This window comes from Strix aluco, chromosome 4 (genome assembly GCF_031877795.1).
Source record: "Strix aluco isolate bStrAlu1 chromosome 4, bStrAlu1.hap1, whole genome shotgun sequence".
NCBI lineage: Eukaryota > Metazoa > Chordata > Aves > Strigiformes > Strigidae > Strix > Strix aluco.
In genome coordinates this window covers 13,673,537-13,700,943 of record NC_133934.1, presented here as the reverse complement: position 1 = coordinate 13,700,943, position 27,407 = coordinate 13,673,537, and the positions used below count along the sequence as shown (strand labels likewise).

Here is a 27,407-nt window from a genome sequence, read left to right as displayed (position 1 = left end):
TCCTGATGAGGGCAGGAACTGTCAGGGGAGCAGTTTTCATGCAGGCACAGTATCAGTGCACCAAATGCACAGATAGGTGTTTGTCGAGAAATCTTATTTTAGGAGGTTTTGCTTGCAGTAAAACTGCCTTTACAGTCCATTTGCTTTTTAATTTCTTGAACTCTCGCATATTTTTAAAAGTCTGCTTTGTTCAGTTGGATTTACTGCAGTTATTTTTTTTAACATATGTAGATGACTACTTTTCATGCTGGCCCTGTTTTTCTGCAGTTTAATGGCTCAGTAAAATATAGCATTATGTAAATGAGAAAGTGCCCATTCTTGTTCAAGGTCACAAACACAGATGGATTATAACCTTACCTGCTGCTTAAAATAACAATAAAAGAGAGTGAGAGCTAGATATAAGCCTGCAATTTATTCCCGTTCAGGAAAATATAATGTACAATAATGGAATGTATGCGGTAAGAAGAATTTTTATATATCTATATTAGAATAAAAATTGTAGCTGAGTATAGGAAGACTGTTCTGTATTTCCAGACTCTGCTCTGCACAGCAGTGTTATGACAAATGCTTGCACAAAACCCTGGCAAGTGAGGCTGGTTCAAGAAACCAAAGCAAGCCCCTCACCCAAAACACCCCACACTAATTCACAGGTGTGTAAGGAAGCAGCCCGGAAAAGCTCTGCCTAACCACCTTTAATTTTATTTAGAAAGCAGGTTTACAAGTTGTGCTACACATGGTCAGAGGTACCATCATCTCAGCCATGCAGGGGTATTCAGAACTCCAGTGCACACACTCCAGAGCACCCTGAAGAGCAGTGTTTGGCTAGCTCCGGCTGGAGCAAAGCTGCTGATGGACTGTACCCAGCTCAAACCACCACAGCTACAGGCAGCATGATTAAAAATTATAACCATTTTAAAACAGGCAAAAAAAGCAAGAAAAAACCCAATGGCAGTGACATGGCTACTGCTGCCTGCATTTCACACATCAGCAGCCTAGCTGGTGCTCTGGAAGGAGAGGCAACACCCCATATCTGCAGGGCTCCGGATGCATTCGCACAGCTCCGCACTACCCCTCCTGTGCTGCCCACCAGGGGAACACATTTTCCCCCCTGCATGGCGCTGCTCTGCCGAGCACATGGAGTACTCTGTGTTTCCTCTTTTAATGCTGCTCCAAGCAAGGTCTGAAGGTTTCTGGCAATTCTTCGGGTATGCATGTTTTGAGTGACAACACAAAAAGCTACTAATTTGTCCAGCCTGCACTGACAGTGGGGCTTTTCTGCTTAGTAATGATGCAATCTGAGGCATCTCACTGCCAAACTTCAGTCCTCATGGAGGGTCACTATGGCCCAAAGTCTTATCCTTTTTTTTTGTTTCCTTTACAAGCAAGACAAATGTATTCCTACAGAAGGTAAAAGGGGAAGGAGAAAACCCCAGTGCAGACCAATACTACTTCTATTAACTGACTTTCCTTCTTATTCACTCCTTAGCTATCTTTCTCATATCTGTTATTCCCATACTTTGTTCAGATTTCTTTACTGCAAACAAAGCTCTTAAATGTCATCCATGTTGCGGCCATCCTCGCACACAAAGTTTTTATCAAAATTGCTCCATTCAGCTGCCTTTCTGGATGTCAGGATTTGCCCCGAAGCTCTGGAGATATCAGCTGGAATTAAGGCTTGCTTAAAAAGCAAACCATACTTGCTTCACATTGTTTTGTGTTGGTTTTGTTGTGGTTTTTTTTTTTTTTTAAAAGACTCTTTTATAATAATTTTTGGGCTAACTCTGGCCCAGATTAGTCTTCCTAGATGCATAGAAGTTTTTTTTATTCACCTGCAGATTTCTGTTGTCTGGAGAAATTCAGCTCATGTCATAGTTTCCCTCCTTCACTGTTGCTCAAGAGACCATGGAAGCCACAGGATGGTGTGACAGGACTAAGGCTGGGCACGGCTTCAAGGACCAGCACACACCAGGCTTAAGGATGATAGAAAACCAAAACCAGCCCACCTAACCTGCTCCTCACTGCAAATGTGGCAGCAGAACATCATTCCCTTAGGCAAGAAAGAGAGGACATCGAATACAAGCAGGTGTGAGGGGAGGAGACTCAGAGAGCAGCTTCCAACAGAACCTGCCTCTGAAAAGGAGACCCTCGAGGCACCCAGCATGAAAAGGGGCCACTTCTCTGACCTGAAACCATCTCCCCAATTACAGTTTGAGCCCCTAAATCTGCAAGATTTCACTACCGTGTGTACCAGTGCAGACCAGCACATCTGCAGTCTCCTGGGATTGACATGCAAGGTCCACCAGACCTGGTTTCATGACAAGCTGACCTTATGAGAAGAAAGGATTGGTTCCAGGAAAACTCTTCAAAAACATTTTTCATAGGAATGAAAAATGAGATTTATTACAACAAAGGGAAAGGAGAAAGTACTGTTGCAAGCAGTGGGGGCCTGCTGGCATATTGGGGAATTTTTCTTTACGCTGCCTTTGTAAAGCAACTGACTCCCCACCACGAAGAGGGAACTTCTTTAAACCTCCTGGTGAGTATGCTGATGGAAAACCTGGAGACATTGGATTCAGGGATGTGGCACTTCAGTACAGCTGGCTGGGGTAAGACTGGGAATAAGAATAGGGGATCCCCAAGTCCTTCCAAGCTAATATTTGACATGCCAAGCCTTGAGAACAAAATGATGTCTTCTAGCTCTCCAGCATGGAGCGTGCTGCCAGACAGGAATAGACTGTAACATCTCATCCCCTGGGACCTGCCGATTCCACCTGATTAGAGTGAAGGCTGATGGATATTCAGTGGGATGAATGACAGTTCAGTAGGAAAGGACTGACTGAACAGTCGTATGTGACTTCACTCATCTGCTTACAGTGTATCACTTATCATGATGGTGTTCAGAAGTCTCCCTGGAAGGGTTCCTATACACCCATTCATTTGAAATCTTAAAAAAAAAGAATAGTAATTAAGGTATCCACTTACTACCATGTAGAATTACTATGTTATTTTTTTCTTTTACTGGCTTCTGTAACTCACAAACAGTTGCAAAAGTGCTAATTTTTGAGGTAAAACTGATATAACAAAATGAGTTTGGTTGACAATGGGAAGATAACAGTGTCATGCAGGTCATTATTAAAAGACTTGACTTTGGAAGTGAATGGAAGAACTAAATAAACTGCTGTATAAATAGAGCTCACATATTCTACATAGTCATGTAATGATGTATACACAATAAAGATGGCATGATTTTAGGGTAATATACTCAACTACAGATAATATGTGATCATCTGGTTGAATTAGTGTAAGACCCCTGCTTGACTCCCTCCCCTGACCACTGCTGTTGCCAAAGTACATAGTGATTAATGTGCCCTTCAGCAAATGAGATCAGCTCTGTCTGATCGTATTAGTTCCTGTTCATTGGAGTAACTGAGCATCAATCACGTTCTAATCAGAGATCACGTACATTGATTTTTTTTGTAAACAGCCTCACCATCAGGTTCTATCGTAGCCTAGATTAACTTCTTAGTAATGACAAAAATTAATGAAAAGTATTTTCACCTAAATAATAAACATGCTTTCATTTTTAACTGAACTGAACTACAATTGTCATTGTAGTTTTAAAGTCTGCAAAAAATAAAAATAACATGTTTAGAACTGCAGTTATTTGTTATGTATACATATTAATAAGTACTGTACTGCAGCATCTCTTAAGAGTACCATTGTTAATAGGCATTGCTTACCTTTAGCAGTAGTCCTTTTTAAAAAAATACATACCAAAAGGATCAAATTAAGTGACCTCACTATTCAAATGAACTGCTCTTTAAGAGTTACTCGTACCCAAATATAATTTAAATTATGATCCACCAAAAAAAATTAATCACTGTAGTGTGTAGCAAAACAATACAATACTTGTCATACACAGAAGCAAGAAGCTCAGAAGAGTGATTGTTCATCAAAAGATGAACATCAGTGCTAATATATTTGTCTCTTAGAAAGAAACAACTAAATTAAAGAGAACCCTTATCTTTTGTCAAATGTTGCCAGCTACTCTACTCAACAGTTTCTTACTATCAAGAGCAGTGTATTGTGTTTAGTGACAGATTTGGTAATTGTGCGTGACTAACAACGCCTCAGTGTCTGGGCAGTACAATAAATGAAGCCCTCACAATCTAATGTTCCCACTTAATAATTACTTAATGCATTGATCTTTCTGATCTGTCAAGTAGGACCAAAAATATTACACTCACTTTAAATCCTGATATTGAATAATATTTCTATTATTACCAGGCAACTACCCAGAGAGCGGTCTTACCGCATTAATGAGGATGGCAGCACTTCATTTGACTACAGGAGAAAGACTCTGGGCCTGGGAAGAAGTGGCTGTCCATCCTGTACAGTGCACTGGGAATTCCCATCAAGGATAAGCAAAATGGTTTGAAAGGACCTGAAAAGCCCTGAATCTCTGTCAAAGTTTCACAGTATCTGAATTACCTGATTGTGCTGTTGTTCTGTGCCAGATTTAGGCAGGGATCAGCACTATCCATATTTCCAAGAAATGCTTTAATTTTGGTATTTCTAGTAGGAGCAAACTCAAGTAGTAACCAGTCTACCGAAACAACCTTCTCTTAAAACATCCATTCATACACGAGTTTGGGAGGTTCAGAGAAAAGCCCCAAAACGTGGATCTTCCCCTAAAATTTCTGTGGGTCATTCCCAATTTCTGACCATATCAGAGCCATTTCCACAACAGTTGGTGCCTAAGTTGCAGTCATAGCAATCTGGGAAGTATTTTGTCCAGTGTGGTCCACCTATGTCATTTTTAATGGCCAGCAGTTTGTACCACAGAGGATACTCAATGCTGAGTTAATGCTTGTCAGAAAACACATTGACCTAGCATGCAGATGACAGAGATAATGGAAGTATATCGTTTAATTTACATAATAAATGATACAAGGTAAAAGTTTTATTTTTTAGTAAAGACAGAATCTCTCCATTGGGCAGGTACAGGAACTGAGCAAAGGAAAGTAGTCTAAAGAGAAGATGCCTACCGTACAGTGCACAGCATTACACTTTATCTGTATTTGTGAAACACAGTACTGAAAGAGACCTTGTTCTGCACTTCCTAGTTCAGAAGTCATGCTTGTCACTTTAACCGATGTTTCATATAACTGCCTTCAAATATTTCTTGAGCACCATTATCAAAACAGTTGAGCTTCTTACATCTCCACTACTCAGGACAGGAAGACTGCTCCACACTGTCACTGTCTGGTGACAGGTATGAACTATGAATTTCCAGGTTATAATTACCTGTTGTCACTCAATACCTCTTTGCTGTGGTGTCATTATCATTCACATTCATCTTAGCTAGATCCTCTTCCTCCTTATGTATACCTCCTTGATATACTTACTAAAAGCAAGTATAACCTTGGCTTCTCTTTTGTCAAGCTGATCAAAACCAAACTCCTGCCCTGTCCTCTCTTTAAAGCAGCTGTTTATTTGCCCAGTTAGTTTGTTCATCCACCTTGGAGATGAAGGACAAGAAATGTGTAAACTGCAGTCCAAATGTCTTTGAATAAGACCCTAACATAATGTCACCACTACTCCTTTCTCCGCTGGATATCCCAGTCTTGCCCATTCAAGGATCACATTTGCCTTTTTGACAGCTGCCCCACACTCTGTTTCATAGTCCTTGCCCAGTCCAGGGGGGCAGGCCTGCTTCAAATACAATGAGATGGACCATTTTTCTCTTTCCCAAATGAGAGGCTAAGTGAGCTGAAGGCACAGTTCCAGGCTCTCAACGAATGCCAAACTTTTGCCTCTTGGCTCGTAGCTCTGCTGAGCCAGGAGTCACTGTGTGCCATTCAAAACTGGCTCCTGTGCTCTCTTTCACATGCATTTTGTAGTCTGCTAATCCCTTCCACAGTCACCAAGAATATAAATGTCCCTGTGAGTTGTTTCCAACTGATAAGATGAAGGTTTGTGTTTTAACTAAAATCCTCACCTTGCACTATACTCTTGGATTGGATCCATTTTTATTATCCCAGTCCTCTCACCTGCTCAGTTACTCCCGCAGAATATTCCTACTCCTCAAAGCACTGCCACCATTTGCTAACATTATGGCATTAGCATATTGCATCCTCGCTCGCACTCTCTGACTTGTGGTGTCAACAATTCTCATTAAAATATTCAACAAGATATTATGTCCCAAGATAAAAACAAGGACCTCTCCTTCAGTCCACAGGGAAGGGGTCTGCTCTGATGGAGGTAGGGATCAGAAGAAACTCTCATTTGGCAGCAGTCTGCAGAGAATCGGTGGATGCCTGTGACTGCCTTTCCTCGCTCCCTGTTTCCAGTAAATGAAATGAATTTCTGAGGCAACTCATATGTAAATACAGGATCACACAAGCTTCCTTAGTGTGTTGGTGGGGCTGTGCGAGTTGGCAGCACTCTTTTTAAATTTTGCAGCCTACTTATGATTTTGGTGAAAATGGACAGAATTTGAAGGTTTTTTTTCCCCCAAGGCACGAGACAAGATTAACAAAGTATACACCATGTCTAAGGAGGACACAACTGCACCAAACAACTTTTATCAACCTGAACACGCATGTGAATATGTAAATTAATGTGGAAAATAACCATGTGTAACACTTTACTTGTTCCCCATCATATGGGAGCTCTTTTGCTAAATGAAGACAGTGATGGACATAAGGATGGGTTACCTGTCTGATCCATTCCATGCACATTCAAACTTGTCAAAGATGCAGTCATTTTCATAGAGGGAACACAACTTGCTCCTAAGGTAATCATGGACCTGTTTCAAAGAAAATAACTGTTGTTATTCTTGAAATAAAACAAAATATAAAACTCCACAACAAGCCCCCCATTCTCTGCTTTATCTCCCACATTCACTTCCAAAATATTCTGCACAGATTGGTAGCTTTGCAGAAGATACTGTCTTTAAATGTTAAAGAAGCTATCTGTATTTTTCCACAGCCCAATTAACCAGGTGCTACTGAATTATTGTTGCAGGAAGGCATGAAGCATACCTCCCTCAGCAGGCTGCAGACCACCCCTCTTCAACATATTTGTTTCCTGCTTGGGTGATTTTCTCAGTGCTAGCCTAATTCCCAAAGACATTTCACCAGCTGATACCCTAGATGTGCTAATTAATGTGCAAGAAATCTAATTTAAATAGTAACAAAAATGTCATATTCCAAGATAAGTGGACTCTCACTTGTGGCAGCAAGAACTTGACTCTATTAAAAGAGCCTGTATGGTATTACATATATTTGGGTAAGGTATTTCAGAAGACAAATACAGTACAAGGCTGTAGTTGCACAGGCTGGAAATTAGAACACTAATTTAGCCCAAGGATATCTCCTATTTGGCTGAGACTTAAAAACAACATTGTAAATTCTCACTTACATACTTGAAAAGTGGGGCTAACCAGCAGAAGACCTCTCCTCTGGGCCACACATCTCTACTGATCAAGGGTTATCATAAAGAGATAGATCTCATGCAAACCGTTTCAATCCTTTGCTCAATTTGATTAGTTTTCCTTCTGGATGATTGGTTTCATTCCGCAAGGAAATAATGAGCTAGAAAATCCCTGCCTGGAGGAATTTACTAATGCACTTTCACTCCTGACATTTTCTTCTAGCTGTTGCAGCAACTGTAAAACAAAGATGTGTAGATGGCCTCTCTGAGCACACATACCAATCCAATAGCCGAGAGGCATAATTTAGCTCTGGCTTACAGAGGTACTGGTTCTTGCAAGTCCAGGGAGACTGTTCCTGCTCATGGATGTTCAGCATCCTCCTCTGGCCTGAGGGCATAAACATTTCTTCCACTAAGGTAACTTCTATCAAGACCAGACAAGGGACAATGACCTTTCACTTATATTTTCTTTAAAGTAACCGTTTTCAGTAGCCAAATTGTTCAGTAGCCTAAGAATATTTGTAATGTAAGGTTATTAAGGATTATAAATTTTAGTTATGGATCAATTTTCATTAATAGATGAGTGAACACTGAGCTGTATATCAACAGATAATGTCTTACACAGCAAATAACAGGCAAATGGTAGATGCAGATAAAACATTTCACAATTAAATGCATTTACCCTCATGAATAGGTCAGAACGCTTCTAATACTGATGCAGTTTCTTGCACTCCCTGTAATTAAAGCCTTTAATTTTCTCTTTACTTAAAGCTTTTTTATGTTAGAGGTGTAATCTGTTACAGAACTGGAGTTCTTTCCTTTGATGAGCTCCCAACACTCATTAGAAATAGAAAGGTTGGGTAAGGCAGAAGGAAGCAGATCGCATTTGCCTCATTGTCATTTCTAGGTCTTCCTCTTGTTACCATTTCCAGCAGCCATCTGTCATGACCACTGTCATGTATACACCCTTTGTAAAGTGTGCCCAACTCCGCAGCTTGGAGCTGTGCCTTTCTATCAGCTCTGTCAAAAAGCATTTTGCAGTTCCTCTCTCAGATTTCTTACTGATCTCTTCAAGGTCTCAACTCCTGTTTTCTTGCCTGACTATCTGCAGACTTGCACTACTACCTTGGACAACCAGCTTGCTCTTCATGTGGACCCTTCGATTACCCCATTTGACCACATTCAGACCCTCAGAGTGACTGTGAAAAAACTAACTGGAAGAAACACTTAATTTTCACCTTGTTTGCATGTTCATATACCACTACCAATTGAGGCTAAAATCAGATTTGCCTTGTCTGTTACATTTTGTTTTTACCACATATGAATAGAACTTGAATCCAAACCAAATTCATTCCTAACTAATTACAAAAAGTATTCTCCTTTTCTTCACTGCACTGTTTTAGGTCAGACCTTCATGGAATTATCTAGTAATTCCATGCTCCAAACTAACACAGCAACATGACTACGTGGGGAGCTATTTCACTGGGACTGAACAGTCACAATCAGGAATTGCACTGGTAAGTGACACAGTAGTCCAAATCCCTATGCAACAGACCCTGCCAAAAGTGGATCAAGCTATTATCAGCTTGTTCACCTCTGGTTGCTGCTGGTACGGTTCTGCTTGGATAAGTCACCTGGCAGCATCAGAAGAGTATCCTGCTAGGCATCAGAAGAGTATCCTGCTAGGCAGGGCTGCCTTGCAACATTCAAGTACTGGCCATTCCACTGTATTGCTCTTTTAGTGCTGTCCAGTGCACCAAACTCTGCCCTTTTTTCTTTTATATGAAGCATAAAAAGGAAAAAATTATGTTGAATCACTGTCAGCAGATAACGTGTTTCAGCAAGGCTGCAACAGCTGCTCTATGCAATAGCATTCTTTTAGCCACAGCATGATAAGAAAAAGAATTTGCATGAGAAATTCGATTTTTTTTGCAATACTAAAATTGTAACCTGATAATGAAACAGTACAGTTATAGACTTCACTCTTTCTTACAATCCTGTGGGGAAATCTCCTGTTGTGACTGTCTTCATGAGTCTTGCAATCAGACAATATCTAAGTGGCTACCATGCAGCAGATGAAACAAGAAATTCAATCTTTTAATGAGTATCTTTTAATCTTTTAATGATATACATGTCATCCTAATTATGTGGATACATAACTGAAAATGTTAGGTTTATTGGTTGCCTTCAGGTGATCCACCACAAAAAACTTTCTGAGATATTTCCAAGTTTATATATGGGATTTATGTATGTGAGAGAGAGATACCTTTAAGACAAATTATTTAAAAGAGTAACGTAAACCACTTTTTCTTTAGAACAGAGTTTTCTACTCTCTGCAGCTGAAAAACATGAAAGGTTGTCCAGAGCAGTTGGACCATGTGAATCCTATGGAGTCCTGTGCTATTGGCTTCCTAAGGCCTCTGAGTTCCAGATTCTCCTTTATTTGGCTGCAATGCTCAGCAATGCATCTATATGCGATGCATCTTTACAAGGTACTGGATAAATATTTGAAAATGACAGGCAATCCATAGATTAAGATAAAGCAGCAAGAACACTAATATATTTGCAGGGGTTTTGTTGTTGCGGGTCTTTTTTTTTTTTCCTTTTTTTTAATAAGCTTCTGATTGCAATAATCAGTACTGAAAATTTTACATTATACTCATTTTTCCCAACTCAGCATGGAGAAATATAACTTTTTAATTGGCCCCACTGTTGGGTGTCAGACTGATTTAAAGGTGGCCTGCTTGTTTCACTGCTACCTACATGAGCAAAAAAAAGCAGATGTCAAAGTCAAGACAAACAGGTTGGCTTGACCAGCTATTCCTCTCCAGGGACAAGGTTGCCTACGCTATTAGCATAAGTATAAAATAATATATTACCTAAGTTCCCAAAATCTGAGATACAATTCTGTTATATAAAACACAGTCTTGCCCTTACCCTCCCACTCCATTTTCACAGCATATCAACATTTCTAACACATTTAGCATTACAAGTACTGCCATTTTCAGAGCAAAACCAATTCTGTAGTTTTAAAGGCATACAGGCTCAGACTTCCCAATACTAACAGGAGACACACTGAAGAGTATCCACCAAAATGTAATGGGTGCATTAGAAAACACTGGGGCCCACTTTGTCTGCTAAACACTAGCTAATAAATACCTCCAACATTATTGATGGAAAATTCTGGTTGTTTTGACAAGGCACGCTGCTCTCATTACATGTTATTTGAAAAGCAATCTTAATTATAGTTACTGTGAACTACTGTACCCCACCTGCCATAATATAGACACAGAAAACAAAGGACTGTTCCAGCACTGTCGCAGGACTGTCTTTAAGTAAGCAGTATGAACCAGATGAATTACATTTTTCCTACTTTGCATACTCTTCTGTAGGTAGCTTAACAGTTTTTCTCATTGCATTTTCATAACAAGCAGTTTCTGTGTCACAGACATATCTTCCTTCTTCAAGGCAGAGTCAAAAAAATGTAAGCTCAGCCCTCTATTGCCAAACAGAACAGATGTCAGAGTACAAACTCAGTGCTGGCTGGAGCCACTGGCATTTTGTCTGGATAATATCGCAATGAATTCAGGCAACCAGATGTGTCTGTCTGGGTTTTTTTTTTGCACACTGCAGTGTCAGTGGTGATGTCAGGGTCTAACACTAATCGCTTCTACAACTAGGCACAAGGGAGAGATGCATAGATGAAGTTTTAAAAAAAAGTTCTGAAATTACAAAGGTGTAAACTCTCAGCAGTCCCAGTGGGAGCAGAATGCTAAGAAATGCACAAAATCCTTTCCTCAGTTTCTTTTAAATGTTAATAGCGAAATATATCACTGGAAAACAGATGCCAAAGTGAAGAGATGATTTCTCTTGTTAGAAGCATCGCTTCTTTCAAGAGCCTAATCCACAGAATCCCTGACTCCTGAGGCCTTACACTTCCTTACTAATGCTGAAATTGCCCTTTTCCAGCTACAAGAATGCCACTGTGAGGATTTTAACCACCTTGATTAGCAGCTCTCTTAGTCAGCTGCTTCTCAGACTGAGCAATGAGAAGTTTAGGAAAACATTCAGTTTTTGAACTGTGAGTTGCTTTTATACTGTTGCATTTCAAGATACAGGAGATACCTACCTGGTACGTTTCTACAGGCTTTGTTTCCATGTTCAGATCCCAAACCTTGACAGTGAGGTAATCTCTTGTTAGCATGTATCTACCGCTGTGACTGAATTTGACATCTGACACTGAAGAGATAATTTCTGAAAAAAATGATCTGTTACTGGGATCTTCTGGTTCTTCATAAACTGTTCAAAGAAAAAGAAGCAAGAGAGAAATTAGAGTTCTATAAAAAAATTCTCTGTTGTACAATCTGAACTGTGCATTTCTTGTGAAACATGTAATTAAATGTACCAAGGAACATGATATCAAATTAATTATACAACCAGCACTTAATTTATTCTTTTATCTTTATATAAAAATGCAAACTGTGAGCTTTAAATATTACAATAATTAACCTTATAGCTATGGGCCAAAAGCATCACTTTGGGAAATGATGTAAATACACCAGTTAGTTGACTACAGCTACCTATAAGCAAAGGAATTCATCTATGGTCATCCTTTCTGGGGTCTGCACATCCTGTTCCCTGACATAACCAAAATCCAGGTGTCCCTGTCACATGAAAGGTGTACATGTCGTTTCACAACAGTCTTGGCATCTCCAGGAATGGTGGTTACCCAAAGTCTGCCCTGATTTTTGCAGGCTACTCACTGGTCATGTCTGAAGGCATCTGAGAGTAAATACAAGATTTTTGAAAAGCAACTGCAAATTGCAATTACCTCTTCCTAAGAGGTGAGCAGAAAATAGTAATCTACCATGTGGATACATGAACTACTTAGCTGATGTGCAACTGCTGACAGTTCTAGAAAGCGCTAAACTCATGGTACATGCTGGTTAGCTGTTCTGTGTGCTGCATGATCCAACAAGGCAGGGGATCGTGAAATATTGCTTACAGTAACTCCATACAGGGAAATCCAGTTTTATAGCTAGGAGATTGGTCATCCCTGTTCAGCTATACATAATAATGATTCTGGATGACTCACTGAATTGCAGGAACTTGAAACAACTGGCATTAGTGGGCTCTACTGCATCTGTTATGAGTCCACTAACCACCAAGGTCTCTTCATTCTTCCCCAAAAAGCCTGCACTAACTCTAGCCCTGCTTACGAGGTGCCTAGAGCAATTCTGTCGCCTTTCTGCAGGTATCTGTGGCCCTGTGATCCAAATGACCTCATATGGTGAACTTTAGTAGAAAGTCAGGCTTTCAGGGTCTTTCAGTTCTCAGCAAAATCAGTAGGGTTTTGGCACCGATGACTAGAATATTCTCACCAGTTTGGTGAGTGTCATTTTCAAGTTTCAAAAGCAGGTGAAGAAAAGCCATGTAATGAGACATGAAAACGTGCTGAAAGTAAAACTTTTACTGTTAGTCAAAACAGAGTTTTTTGTGCAGTCCACTGGAAAATTTCTCTCTCAATTAATTTATCTATAACTATGATTCAGACTGTTGAAAGCAACAAGGTTACAGTTTCCATCAGGTGAAATAACGTTCTGTTGAAAGTTAAGGGTGAGTACGTGGGCGAAGTATGCGGGGTAATGCAAAAAATTATGGGCAATTTTCTTTGGGGGTGGGCAGTGGAATGCAGCCAGGCGTGCACATGAGAATAAGGTCTATATTTGAACATGTACCACACATCTAAATGGTAATGAACTACTTCAAAAAGGGAGAAAAAACTTTTCTTTTCAGACAGATTGTAAACGAACAACTTTAAATAGCTCTTTAAAAATTTGCCTAGACATTCTGCAAAGCAGGTGTTTTGTAATTATCCTGTCAGATTTTCAATACAAGTCTGACAAGCACAAAGCAATTATCATTTCTCATACCTCTATCCTTTAATCTGTCCAAACTATGTTCTTGGCTGGCAGGAATTTCATCCTCCTAATTATGATGTGAAACTGCTATTAAAACCAGGAAAGAAAAAAAGCCCCACACTAACAGAACTGCACCTTCATTTATAGCTGAGATATATTTTCTTGGATCTATGTGTCTCGTCGAACTCCCAGTGATTAGAAGAGGAATAATATTTGTACCTGGATACTCTACATTTTGTTAATTAATGACATTAAAACATTTCATCCTTTATCTCCAGTTTATCGCTTTTCTATCCTTACTACATAAGTATTAGACATAGATTAATTAATCACAGAAACTAATGCAGGCATGAAAGCCTCATATCACTACAGAAAGAAAGATAGTGGTAGAAATTTTAGTAGCAGCAGTTCTCTGCAGATAGTTCCTACAGTCAGCATAACCAAGCCAGGAGAATTGTTAGAGGAAATTAAGCAGCAGCTCCGGGTGTTACAGAGAAAGCTTAGCAACTAGCAGCATATTGCCTGAGCAACCAGAACAAGGCATTGCTCTCAGGAAATGAAGGTGAGATACAGTGTTCTTGGGCCTTAGCTATTTCTGGTTTAATATCAACATAAGGTTATGCATACACTGCAAAAAAGCATAGTCTTCATTCAGTTTGGCTAATACACAAGTTGAGTAATTGTAGACCAAACAACAGTGACAGCCATGTGACTCGGACTTCAGTTCAGGCAAGCAATTCAAATTCAACCCTGGCCTCTTCAAGCTGGTAGCTCACTGTTTGCAAAACCAGGTTTGCCAGCCTGCACTGGAAACACATTTTCTGTTCATTACAGTTTAGACTTATCTTTTGAAGGCTGCTCTCATGCCAGGGGGCAATCAGCACCCAAAACACGAGACTTCAAATCTAGCTTACTTTTCTCTATCTAAATAAATCTTGGTAGACCAGGACTTGGAATCAGAACTTTACTGAGATTCAATTAGAAATTCTATTATACTCCTTGATTTCTTGATTAACTTCTTAATAACTAACTTTTGCCATGAAAAGGGTTATTTAACTTTCATTAATATTGTTCTTGATAACCTTTTCAACACTGATTATATGAAAGACACAAAGCTACCTGTCTAGTTGCAAACTAATGAACACAGAAATCACAAATGGTGTGGTGTGCTGAGCTTTCACATGACACTGCTCAGATTTAAATATGACCTTGATGACAGGACTGTGGAATACAGAAATATCACGGGATTACAGAGGGAAACTGAGCATATCTCTGAGTACAGCCAGTGTTGGAGAGGAGCCTCCAAGGAAGACACCATTCCTGCCCCTTACTCCGCTGGCAGATACATGGGTCAACTGGGAAGTCTGCTTAGGGAAATAAAAACGCTCAATCCCTTTCTGCATGGCTTCCTGCTCACAAGTTAAAAAACAGGGTAGCTTTTCACAGAAGTAAATCCAGCCTTCGGAGAGAAGGATGGGTTGGGTGAAGGATACTTGCCAGAGCACTGTTTTCCTGAAGCCTGAAGAAAATCTGCAGCATAAAAATATGCTGCTGCTTTCTCAAAATGAACTGCCATCTGCCAAAAAGCAAACACTCATCTCTCATGAAAAAAATTCTTAGTGTTTCTTGAATTTCTCTGAGCTAATGTAGACATGGAGACTCTCCTTACCGTCAGTGAATAGAAAAGGCATCTCTAGGGTGTGCATTTATCATGCTGAAATATATGCAGATGTTTAAAGTAAAAAAAATAAGAGGCCAGGAACCGCTAGAGTGGTAGAGTGGGTGGGAAGGTCCATCTCACCCAGCTTCCCCCCCAGACATCGGCCAAAAGCAAGTAGATACCGTGGGCAGTAGCTAAAAAGTGTGGTGCACACACTTCCCACTAGCACCCTTGTGGGTCGCATCAAGCCAGTGAGTTGCACTCCGGGTGTTGTAGGTGCTGCCGCTGCAACTTCCCACTTATTTTAATATGGGCCTGATTCCACAAACTTGAAAGCTATACATTTTGGACAAGGCACATCCAATAAAGGAAAAAAAAAAAAAAACCAACAGAAACTAATCTTGAAGTTCAATTTTAAACAAGAACTAAAGGTTGACAAAAATTAGACGTACCATGTGAATGTAACCTTTCTTACACATCTTGTTTCTTAATTTTAGATTCATTGCCAAAAACATCTGATGATGTGTAGACTGGAATGTCGCACTCCACTCAAAACACACCACAAACTGCAAAGGCCATGAGGGTGTGAGTGCACGCTATGAAATTCCACTATAATGGTGGGAGAGAGACCTGGTAGTCACCGATACTCCCTTCCTCTTCAACTTTGCCAGCTACCTTCCACTGCTGTACCATATTCCAGTTTCACAAATATGGAATTGTGAAAGAGGGATATCAAACAGCTAGGAACACAGAAAAGTGATAAATCAAACAGTACTACTGTGTGCACTCCACTGAAAAATAGTGAGTAGATTGCAACTAATCAATATCCCAACAATAGCCAAAAGTAACACCCTCAGCAAACATAAACCCCCATGTTCCCATAAAAGGTTTTTCTCTCTTTGTCCCACTTCCAAAGATACACATTTTTGATGGAGTCATTAGTATTCTCCAGACCCCAGCACCACTGAAAATTAGTATTTTGTTTGCTGGGCAGAGCTTTCATCACTGCAGGGTGTAAATTTGGGGATACGTGAACTTTGAAAAATAATAGTAATAATAATGCTAAAAATGGCTCATATGGTGGGTGCAGCGTCACAATCCAATATAGCAAACAAAATCCTCTATTCCTCCCCAAATCATTGCAACAAGGAGTATGCATATACTACACTATAGGACCTTGGGTAATGCCTTGGCTGAATTTTCAACATTCCTTCCACTTCTTTTCCTCTTACGTTCATTCTTTTGCCTGGATGAAATAAAAACACAAGCACTCACAGCACTGTTGCAAGGCAGATGGTTCCAAAATACAAATACGAATAATGTTTTTAAAAAAACAAAGAAAAATTATCTATTTAAAGGGAAAGCAATAACAGTATCTGAGATAATATGGGACAGGGGTTAGAAAAGCTATCTCTCTAATATAATAAAAGTTATCTGGAGCTACTTTTTATTTTCAGTCTGAATTTATAAGTATAATAGATTGATGGGATAAAAGAAATGTCAACTGTATACAGTTAAACATCTTTCATTGCTCTTAAAAGAGAAAAACAAAGAGTATAAGCTTTGGCAAAATTCTGTTATGTGCCTGAGCACTTGATGGTAACTGCAAGGGTTTTCTGTGAAATATCAGTAAACAAAACAAAGAGAAAGAGAGAAGTAGCAAGGGAGAAGACCCTTGATGATAATCCTGTGTACTCCTTAAGGCATAAGGAGATGAACCTTGAAAATTTGTTACTGCTGACCAAAAGCAGAACTACGGATAAAACCAACTTTTTGCTATTACAAAGTCAAATATGTTTAAAAAGAAAAGCAAAGATGAATCATACTTACATATATTGTAGAACATGTGATTATCTGGGGGAAGGAACAAAAACAAAACCAGGGAAAACTTGAAGATAAAAGCATACCAGGCTCCACAGATTTGCTAAGAAATTCCATCATTCATAGAATAAAATTATAAGCAGCCTTAAAAAGTCATTCCCTATAGCAGAAAAACAAAGCTGCTTCTGAAGCTATTTTCTTTCCACTTAGGAACAAATAATAACTTATTAAAGCTTTTTTCTAGAGGATACTGTTTATAGTTTGTATGCTGTCCTTAAAACTTCTGGTTTTATAGCATTTAAGCACTGTCACTTAGATTTAAGTCCTTGGAAATCCTGCACCGTTAAATAACTCTCTCTCCCTCCAAAGACAGCTAATAGATTTAGAAAATTTTCTAGTTCCTGTTCAAGGGTCACAGTTACAAATGGGTGAAGACAGTTTGGGCAACACCGGAAATAGAGGCAGTGGGGTTAACAAGGAGGGATAGGACCATAGAGGCCAGAGCCAGCGGAGATACTGGAACAAGAGAGAGAAAAATTTTCTTTTTTATTATCCAAGCATGCAAACAGTCTGCAGTTAGGCTGAATTAAGGACTTATTACGGATAGCATCTGGGTTACACAGGTACACACACAAAACAGGTGTATTTCAACTGGACCTGGAAAGACTGGTGGTGGATCAGGTAATCTCTCAGTGAGCTTTAAGTTTCAAAAACACAGAAAACAGACGCAGTCCCAGGCCAAACAATTTATAATCTAAATTAAGTCTCTCTTTCATTTCAGATCCCAAATGCAAATGGCTGCAATAACTGATCAAAATATATTGAAAAACTTTGAAATGTATGGAATTTCATCTATCTTGACAGACTAGCCACAGCAACTTGCAAAAGGAACAAGAACCTGATAGCTGATAAATAAACACTTTTAAACATTCTTTTTTTTTTTTTCTGGAATACATGGTTATACTAATTAAATGTTTTTCACAAAACATGATTCTACAAATCTTACAAATGATTTAACTATAACATGTTTAGATGGCAAATTAGCACCATTCCCTAGGACAGCTGTGATTTGCTGCGCCACATATATTTCATAAAGTTTAGTATAAAAAAACTAAGCTAAACTTAACTGAATTTATATAAAAATACTAATCACATTCATTTTTTAAGACCATGACACTTGTTACTCTCCCTCAACACAGAAAGCATTATTTTTTCTGCCATTTAATTCAAGATATGCTCATACGTGTAGTTCTGGTCTTATCCCTAATGCGGTAGAGGTCTCAAGAAGACACAAAAATGGGCAATAACAATGACCAGAAGTATCAAATTACTTCCATGCAGGCCATGACTAAATAGAGTGGGACTCCTCAGCCTAGGCAAGACTGAGGGGTTTGTAATTAAAAGTGACATGGAAAGGATGAATAGGGAGCGACAGTTCGCTTTGTACATTGTCTCTTCCAATCAACAAGTAGGGGTCACCAAGTGAGACTAGGAAAGGGTAAACACAGAGCAAATGGTTCTTCACAAGCTACTGAAGACTTTACTGAAAGATATTGTGAATAGTAAAAATTATGCACAGGTTTAAAAATAGCTGCATAAATTCCAGGAAAAAAAAACCCAGCATCCATTTGAGTTTTGTTAAATACAGTAAGTTCACTCTCACTGAAGTTTCCAACTGCAAATTGTAGAGGTTAAAGATAATACATTTGCTCTGTTCTTACATTTTCTGTTGATGTTGTTACTGCCCTTTATCACAGCCAGAATACTGGGCTAGAAGGACCTCTGGTCTGGCCAGTCATTATTATGCACTGTTTAAAATCTACTTTAGAATTTCATACAAGAGTTCCCAAGTTCATTCTAAGTGAATCAAGACCAATTGCAAAGCTCCCTTTGAAAGTCATGGTCTCTTTATGCCTTTTAGCTTCATTGTTTATGATAATAGTTTGATTTACCATTATTATTTATCTTTCACTACCTCAATGTTTTACTGTTTTGTACTGAGCCAATCCACTTATACATTCACCTCCTTCAGAAACTCTCTTTTAAGATCAGTATGCTCTGTTAATGTGACAATCTTGCCTTTATGTTCTACACTGGTTATACATGTGTGGGAATTTTTGAGTCCACCTTCATAAGCAATCTAAAATACAACTATTTTAGAAGACACGAAGTATAAACAACTAACCACAATTATTTAACTTTTTATATTACCGTAACCTGTAGTTGCTTATCCTGCTTTAAACTGAAAAAGCAGTATCTTTTTATATCTCAATTATCAATTTGTTTTTATATAATTCAGAGGGCACATCTTCATGCCCTGGTCACTTACACATAATTTTTCTTCTTTGAGTAAAAGCAAGCTTCTGAAGCTACCTCCACACCACAAGACTGAAATTCCACCTACTGTAAAGCATTCCTTTATCCAGTGACCCAATATTAAAACTAGGCTTTCATCAATGCCTCTAGAGAGTATGGCTTTTAAAAGTGAAGCCTCAAATCAATATTTAAGAAACTGTTTTACCATCTGCAGTGAGTTCCTGCAGCTTGTCGCAAACCACAAGGGATAGTGCATTAGTGCTGAAAGGCAAAGCCAGATCAATAGCTAAAGATCAGTGGGTGGGAGCTTCACTACAGAGTTGCTTATATTAATGTAACTTTGCCAGTGAGTTTGTTAATAAACGGTGCTAAAGAGAGCAAGGAAGTGAAAAAATGCAAAGCTAACCTAGAAGATCAAGCCTTTTTAACCTCAGTCTCACAAAGACTTATGGGCATGTTTACTGCCGTGTGTTGTGAGCAATCCCATGGAATTAATGGGACATAAAACTACTACTCCTCTACAGCCAAATTCATGTGTAAGTCTTTCCGGGTCTTGATATATAAGGTTAGTGATAAGTGGTTTTTTTTTTCTTCCCCAGTGAAACAGGATCTTTAAAGAATAATGTTGGTTTCATGAGACACTGAAAAGCAGTATTTGTTGCTATTAAAAAATTAAGCAAACAAGACAAGAATTTTAATAGACTGAATAATTAAAGCAATCTCACAGCAATTATTTGCTTTATCTGTGTGTGGTTGGGGGAGAGGGGTTAATGAAACACCTCTTCAATCATAAATCATTTACCACTGCTTCAGGCTTTTCTCTTTCCTCTTACTATTTGATAGCTAGAAGTACATAAATCATTTTTTTCTTCCTCTGATTTAATTTTAACATATCTTGCACAACTGGAGGAAATACCATATAGACATTTTGAATTTTCATTAGCCATGTTTTAAATGTCTTTATTACACATTCGTTCAAACTGAGCAGAATGGAAGCTTTGGAGCCCATGCGCAATCTTCTACCAAATTTCAGTGGGATTCCTGCACAAGGAAGGATCCCTTCCAGGATCTAGTTTAGCGTGCATGAAATTGCAGTAACAGATCTTTACTGACAGTCACAATTGCAAAATTATCAGGATACTGGCACATTTTTTCATTGAGTATATAAAATCAGCAATGAATACGTGCCTTTACAGTGCATACTTATAAAATATATTCAGAATTAGGATAAGGAGAACAAGCCTTTATTAAAGCACAGGGTCAAATCATTATGGAAGCTCAGATAAGTTTCACTCCTGTCACATGAAACCTTGCAGTTTTGCCTGAAGTGGATATTATTTTGACAGTGGCCTCTCAATGCACAAAGCGAGAATGGTGGCTGTCTCCCTCTCAGATGATAACCTGACATGAGACCAGATGCAGAAATAAAAAGCACATTTTAGATGTAAAGCTCACGTAAAAGAAAAACAAGTTGTCTCTTTTCCAGTCATACAATAAGCATCATTCATTTGGAAAGGTCAATATTAATTAGCAAATCCAGCAGGGATATTCTGTCACAGGCTATTTTTGTGCATCTGGTTGTTCTCTGTTGCAAATGAAAAATAAACTATATACAGTTAGAGGTCTGAAAGCTATCCTGTCTCTGAAATTCCAACCTCCTCTAAATGACTGGTAAATATAATTAATTTAATTTTTACAAACCAACATGTTCAAGAAGATTATCCTTGATTTCTGTTTCCACAGTTGGAAATTCTTAAGTTTAAAATCAAAGGTGATCTCAAAAAACCCAGCAGATAACCAAACTGAGTTACATGCCAGACTGACAGGATAGTGACTTTTATCCTTGGGGAAGGGCTGGCATTTCTTTCATGTCTGGATTTCAAATTAAAATGTGGAAAAGGACTCTCAAGGAAAAAAAGACACCACCATCTTTGGGTAGCATCTTTGGGTCCCAAACCAAACCCCAAATTCACTCCGCATTGCTCCGAAGACCATTTTGTACTTTTAAGATATTATCTATCCCATGCAGTTGGGAAGGCACCAGCTGAGATGCTTTGCGCCTTTCATGGAGAGTCCAGAGGAGATGGCTTAGGATTGCCTGTCATCTAAAATGGCTCTAAATGGCTTCTGTTAGAGGATCAGATGTCAGAAGCTGCTGAAGTCTGTACGGAGGATGGAAAGCATGAACTAATGGTGACAGAGGCTAACTGCATTATGTAACCCCAAAGTTTGTATTTTAAAAACCATGACAGCATATGGAGCAATAACCTTGAAACTGCAGCTCCTCTTTCCTTGGAAGTATTTTATTGTAGATTTTGCACTTGGGTAATGAATAATTAGAAACAGGGTTTTAGTCTACAAATACATATTAAGAAATGAACACTAAAAAAGCCCTTAAAGCAACATACAGTATAGAGCACAACTTCTGAAGTATGCAATGACTTTATGATATTAAGGCTATTACACAGAATATCAATAGGAGTTATACTCATGAGTGACTTAAATTTCCATGTTGCATAACTATACAGTTTCTATTTACCACTTAATACTGAATTTAATAATTCTGATGAACTACTGAAAACGATCTTCGTTTTTTTCTGACTTCACATGCTCAAGCTTAGTTTTCTTTAGCTCACTGTTTTACATGATGGTTTGTTGAAACAGCCATATGTACATATCTAGTCTACAAGCTGTTTGGAAGAATCATCTTACCTCCACGCACATTTATAAGGAGCTCTGAATATAATAATAGCAAGAAAAGATCAAAACCAAACTAGCAACTATTTATTAATTGAAAAGTTGCATATTATTCTTCTGTAAGTATTTTTTGGTCAGGATGCTCTTACTGTAACAGCATCCTTATGCTCGTCTTCCTCATTACCTGAATCCCTCACATAAGAATTTATGAAATTTGGGGCGGGGGACAGTTCTTTTATTTCTGGGATGTTTCCAGCTAACTGCTCTAACAATGACAGTTCTGCAGTTGTTAGCTTCCCTTGTTTCGCTGCTGTCACAGATTTCCCATATACTGCCTTCTTTCCACACTGCATTGCCACGCATATTGCCTGAATAACACCTCAAAGATGACCTTTGGGTGTTTTGCCATGTACGCTATTTAGATGAAAGCTTCCATATTCTTTAAATTAATTCCCTAGTTCTTGCTGCTGGAGTCTGACTTTCATATCTGTCTTAAATCTTTACCTATAACCCCGGAGACTGCAAGAACACCTTCTTCCTTATTCCCATCCCTCTAACATTCTAAATAAGCAGGAACATCCACCTCTTTTTTCACCTCCTCTCCAGAATATTTTGATGAAATTCTCTCCCACTACTAGTTAAGTCTGATAATAACACGGAACAGTATTATGTATGTATCACCCCTATGGTTACAGATTGGTCTTTCCTGGATATCCATTTGTAATGGCCACATATGTTTTGCTTTTGATTGCTCACCCAGCATTGCGTGATCTATTAAAGAAGTGTTAAAACAAGTAGTTTCAGGTAGTATACTAGAAAACCAACACGTTTTATCAGACCTTATCAGTATCTCAATGAACATTTAAAACTCAGCTACTGACCTGATATTCTTTCAATGCCTTATGGAGAGATCTGGTGGTCTGAGATCATTTTTCTAAGGGACAGAGGTCCCCATTACAACTCATCACACAAATTGGCAGCTTGCTAATAAATCTCAGCATAGGCACCAAGGATGAACAGATATGGAAAAAGTGTCTTGTCTCTTCCATGTCAGAGCCATGAAAGATTTATAAGGGAAACCTTGTAGTGTTGCTGTCACTAATGCTGAACACAGAGATTTTGCCACTGAGTCTGGCAAACCAGAAATCTTCAAGAACACTATAATTTATTAACATCCTGTGTCAGTGACTTACACTACAGATATTAGTATGTAATTTATTTATAAAGTATGGCATAGTAATTATTCATAGCACTCTCTAGACCTGTACAAATGGAAGGGCCCCTTCCCCAAAAGCCGCAACTAACTTTAGCCCAGCTATAGAGATCTGGATAACAAAGGGTCTGAAAAAGGAGTAAAACCAAAAGTTCATAAAGTATGTTCAGCATCCAGGTATTTTTTATAAGTTTTACACTGGATCTTTTATCCCTAAAAATATGTACATCCATTATGATCTCAGAACAGCATATGAAATACAGCACATAGTGATATTAAGAAAGCAGTATTGCATGGCAGAACATGAGGGTTTACAGTGACTAGTAAAGTCGCTGTAGCTGGTTTGGTTGAGAATTGAGATCAGTTATGGGGAAAGGTGGAAAGGTGAGCTGAGCTAGGAGAGTAGGGTACTGATCATGCATATGTACCACATGTAAAGCAACTGTAAAGAGGAATCAGATGCACAATGAAGGTATCAGAGCCACAATCGTGCAAATATTTCATTTCCCATATAGATTGTTTTTTATGATATATCCTCATAGGTTGCTATGGACTTTACATAATTAGTTTTACTTGCCTCTAAGAGGTATACTCAAACCACTCCAATCAGCAGTACATGGGCCTATTCCTTTTAACGCTTTGGAAGTTCTAACATTGCTGTATCAATTTTGTATTGTACATGTGTGTGGAGACACACTCAGTTTCTCAGTGAGCTTGACTTGAGTGCAGTGCAGCAATGCTACATTAAATGGCTATTTTCTAACTCATAGATCTGGAAAATGGGGTTTAATCAATGACCATTAGAACTTGTGCACCCTTCTGGCATAAAATGCCTTCCTTCATCCAGGGTTACTGTATTGTTGTTTTAATAAGTTATGACTGGCATTTGGCACTGAGTTACAGAGGCATGGAGGCCTTATTAGCAGGAAGAAATGAAAGTATTATGGAACAAAACAATTAAGTGGGACAGGATAACTCACAGCAATGTACCAGATTGTGTCATGCTCACATTTCACTTCATGGTACTGAATTTGCCCTACAAGTACAAGGGGATAGAGCTAACAATGGTAAAACACTTCTCTGCTTAGGAAATTAACCTGAAAGGTTACTTTCTATAATTGGAGACCACATCCTACGAGGTTCTGAGCATGTGTACTTCTCCTTGCAGCTGAAAAGCCTAATCACAGGCTCTTTACTACATTCACTTCAGTTAAAAAAATAGCTTGTGTGCTAAATCTGTGTACCGTTTAAGTCTCACTTAAATCTTCAAATGTTTTCTTACTGGCCTCCCGGCCCTACTAAGAAGACCTACCTACCTCAAAAGGTTCAAGCAGGAACTGATTGACATAAAACCTCTTATGTGATCCTGCCAATAAGAGAATTTCTCCTGAATTTCCTTCCCAATGTTTCAAGATTGTAAAAGAAACTGCAGACCCAATTCTGTGAGATGGAAGTGTCCTGGAAGCCCCAGTCCTGAAGGTGGCTAAAGCAGAGCCACCACAGTTCATTCATTAGGTTGTCAGCTCCTCATAGGAACCAGCCACACAACACAATGCCTTTGTCTGGTGGTTTTCAGTCTCAGAAGATCAGGAATAAATAGGTGTTCACACAAGGCAAAGTGACCAGGCTTGCCAGATTACTGGTGGGAAGAACTATATTTTGTCTTATCTAGACTATAAAGAGTTGACGGCAAGGTATTATGAACATGCGTTTTCCTTCATCCTTTACTTCAAGAACAAAGACAACCTCACATTTTAACATTTTACTTCCTTGTTCTTATGTAGGTTTCAGATATGAACAGTCATGAATTGCTGGCTCTGTCTCAAAGTCTCACAGGCTAAAGAAAATCACTTTAGGACAGATGACACCTTCTATACCAACACAGTATCTTTTTCTCTCACCCCCCCCCCCCCCCCCCCCCCCTTACTTCCTCTGTATCTGTACAGACACGTTATTCCAAACATACACACAGGGAACGCTGGGCTAAATTTTTAGGAAGGACCCTGGCATTTTTTAATGCAGACAATGTATTCAAAGTTTTGAAGGCAGTTTAAATGACAAAATTTACTTGCCGCAGTATTCAGAACCGTAGTTGCGTATTCAAAACAGAATGTTCATCTAGTTAAATACTCCCACCACCCAAGTAATTCCTTTGTTAGGAATTACCTCTCTCTTGCTAGAGAGTTGTGAGTTCTTCACTGATCCCTGTAGTAAGAACCACAAGGGCAACCACTCACAGACATGACTGTTACCAAGCTCATAGGTATACTTGCATAGATGAGAAAATTTTCTTCCTTTTACTGTTTTATTTTCGACTGTGCCTACAACTGCAAAGCTAATACACTGGGGTATGCACACATCTAAATGCTGTCCGTGAATAATAAGACTTTAATGACATCTGGGGCTCAATGAAGCAAGGACTTACGCTTGGAATGTTTGTCACAGAGAGCCGATGCCCTCATGTCGCAGAGTCTCAGGGATCCTTTGCTGCTGCTGTAGACAAAGAGATTGCAGTGATGGGGATGAAACTCAGAGGCTGTAATCACTTCCGTCAGGTCCTCCATATTGGCTGGCTTTATATCTACAATGTCTGAATGGAAGCTTCATTAAGGAAACTGCAGTGGTATGCAGGTAAACCATGACTTACTGCTTTCTTGAAGGAAGCACGATTATCTAAATGCCCATACATTTAATACTTCTAGATATACTAATTTTTTTGGCAGTAGGGTGTTGTAAGATTTCAGTATCTGCCCCATCTACACCAAACTCAAAGAGCCAATAGTCAACACAGTTTTACAGAAGATGCCATCAGTAAGTCAATGTTTGTTCATGGTGTGCAAAGACATCAAAGAGACAGTATTCCAGGGGATTTAGAATTCTCACCTTCATTAAAACTAATAGAGAGTAGGTAGCTGTATCTCCTGCAGTTGCAATTGAAATCACTGCTCTATCCCAGATAATACTGATTAATAGGGAACAATGTACAGATCAGATCTGCTCACTCCAGTAAAGGCTCACTGGCTTCTATGATCATGCAACTTATGCTAAAAAAACACATGTAGCTTAAGTTAAAAGCCTTAAATAATAATTGCAAAGGCAAATGTGGCAAACACAGAAGCATTTAAGCAAATAGTTTTGTGTGAATATATACTAATATAATATACTCTGTAAAAAAATGGTGCACAGTATTGATTTTGTTATTTGAATACTTGCTTAAAAAGTAGCTGAAATGGCATTCTTGGGTTTCTATGTGAACTATGCTTACTCCTGAAATCAGTATGAATTTCTGTGACTGATAACTGTACATCTGAACCATGTGAGTGGACATACCTGGAACAAAAATACATCAAAGATCTAGTTTCCCAAGCACAAACATGTCAGATGGATCACAAAAGATTATCCACATGAAGTACAGCTCATGTAGCGCCTCTCCAACGCATATATATCTGCTCATCCATACTATCTGCCTTGGTGAGCTTAAAAAACAGGACTCAATTAACATGTATTTGGAGGAGAAGGCCAGCCTGTGGAAGGTTGCTTATAAAGAAAAGTATGAAAGAAAGAGTCCCATGAGGGGGCTGTAAGAAAGCAGTAGGTGTAGAAGCATAAAATGGAAGAAGGATATATATGTAAAGCAGTACATTTAAATAAGATCGTACATTTTCATATGGCCCTCAGCAATCCACTGTAGATAAGCCATCCAAATGTTAACAAATCCTTCGAACAAGAAGAGAAGTAACATTACCCTATTTTACTGACAAGGCTGTGCGAGAGGCAACGAAGGATTTGCATAAGATCACACGGGAAATGCATGACAGAACAAACCCAGATCTACTGAGTCCCAGTTCAGTGCCCTAAACACAAATCATCTCAGTGCCTGAATTCCCCAAACATAAAATTTGAATCAGCTGATGTTCAAAATTTAAACATCTCAGAGGATAAGATAAATGAGAAAATCTGTTTTACTGATGGCAAGAGAAATCACATATCATGATACTAAGCCTGTTCCTGTTCCCACTGTTCCCACTTCCTAAATGGAAGGCCTCTAATTGATTTCTGTGGGAATGGGGTACAGTCTATCACCAACTTTACACTCTATACTTTGATCTTTTCCAAAAATGCAGATCTGGGACACTGCACTGAAATTAAACATAAAACAAAAGATTCAGAGATAATTATCTTGATGACTTTGTATACACAAATACATCACAATGATGTGGGTTTTTTACACCAAGTGGTTTAAAAAGGAAAATATCATCAAAACTATTAATATCTTGTGACATTTAATAACCACTGGGAATGAATTAATGTTGCCTTTCAACTGCATTCCCACTTACTTGCA

General features: G+C 38.8%; 1 protein-coding gene across 9 annotated transcripts in view; it reads right to left on the bottom strand.

Annotated features, from left to right (window-relative positions):
- PPP2R2C (protein phosphatase 2 regulatory subunit Bgamma) overlaps positions 1–27,407 on the bottom strand; it is a 201,548-nt gene that overhangs the window by 5,275 nt on the left and 168,866 nt on the right. For all 9 annotated transcript variants that reach the window (XM_074822067.1, XM_074822073.1, XM_074822065.1 and 6 more), the window contains 3 exons: positions 25,491–25,655; positions 11,567–11,736; positions 6,720–6,811 (listed from right to left, as the gene is read on the bottom strand). In XM_074822067.1, the coding sequence (XP_074678168.1) occupies positions 6,720–6,811; positions 11,567–11,736; positions 25,491–25,655 (427 nt within the window). The remainder of the gene's footprint in view (positions 1–6,719; positions 6,812–11,566; positions 11,737–25,490; positions 25,656–27,407) is intronic.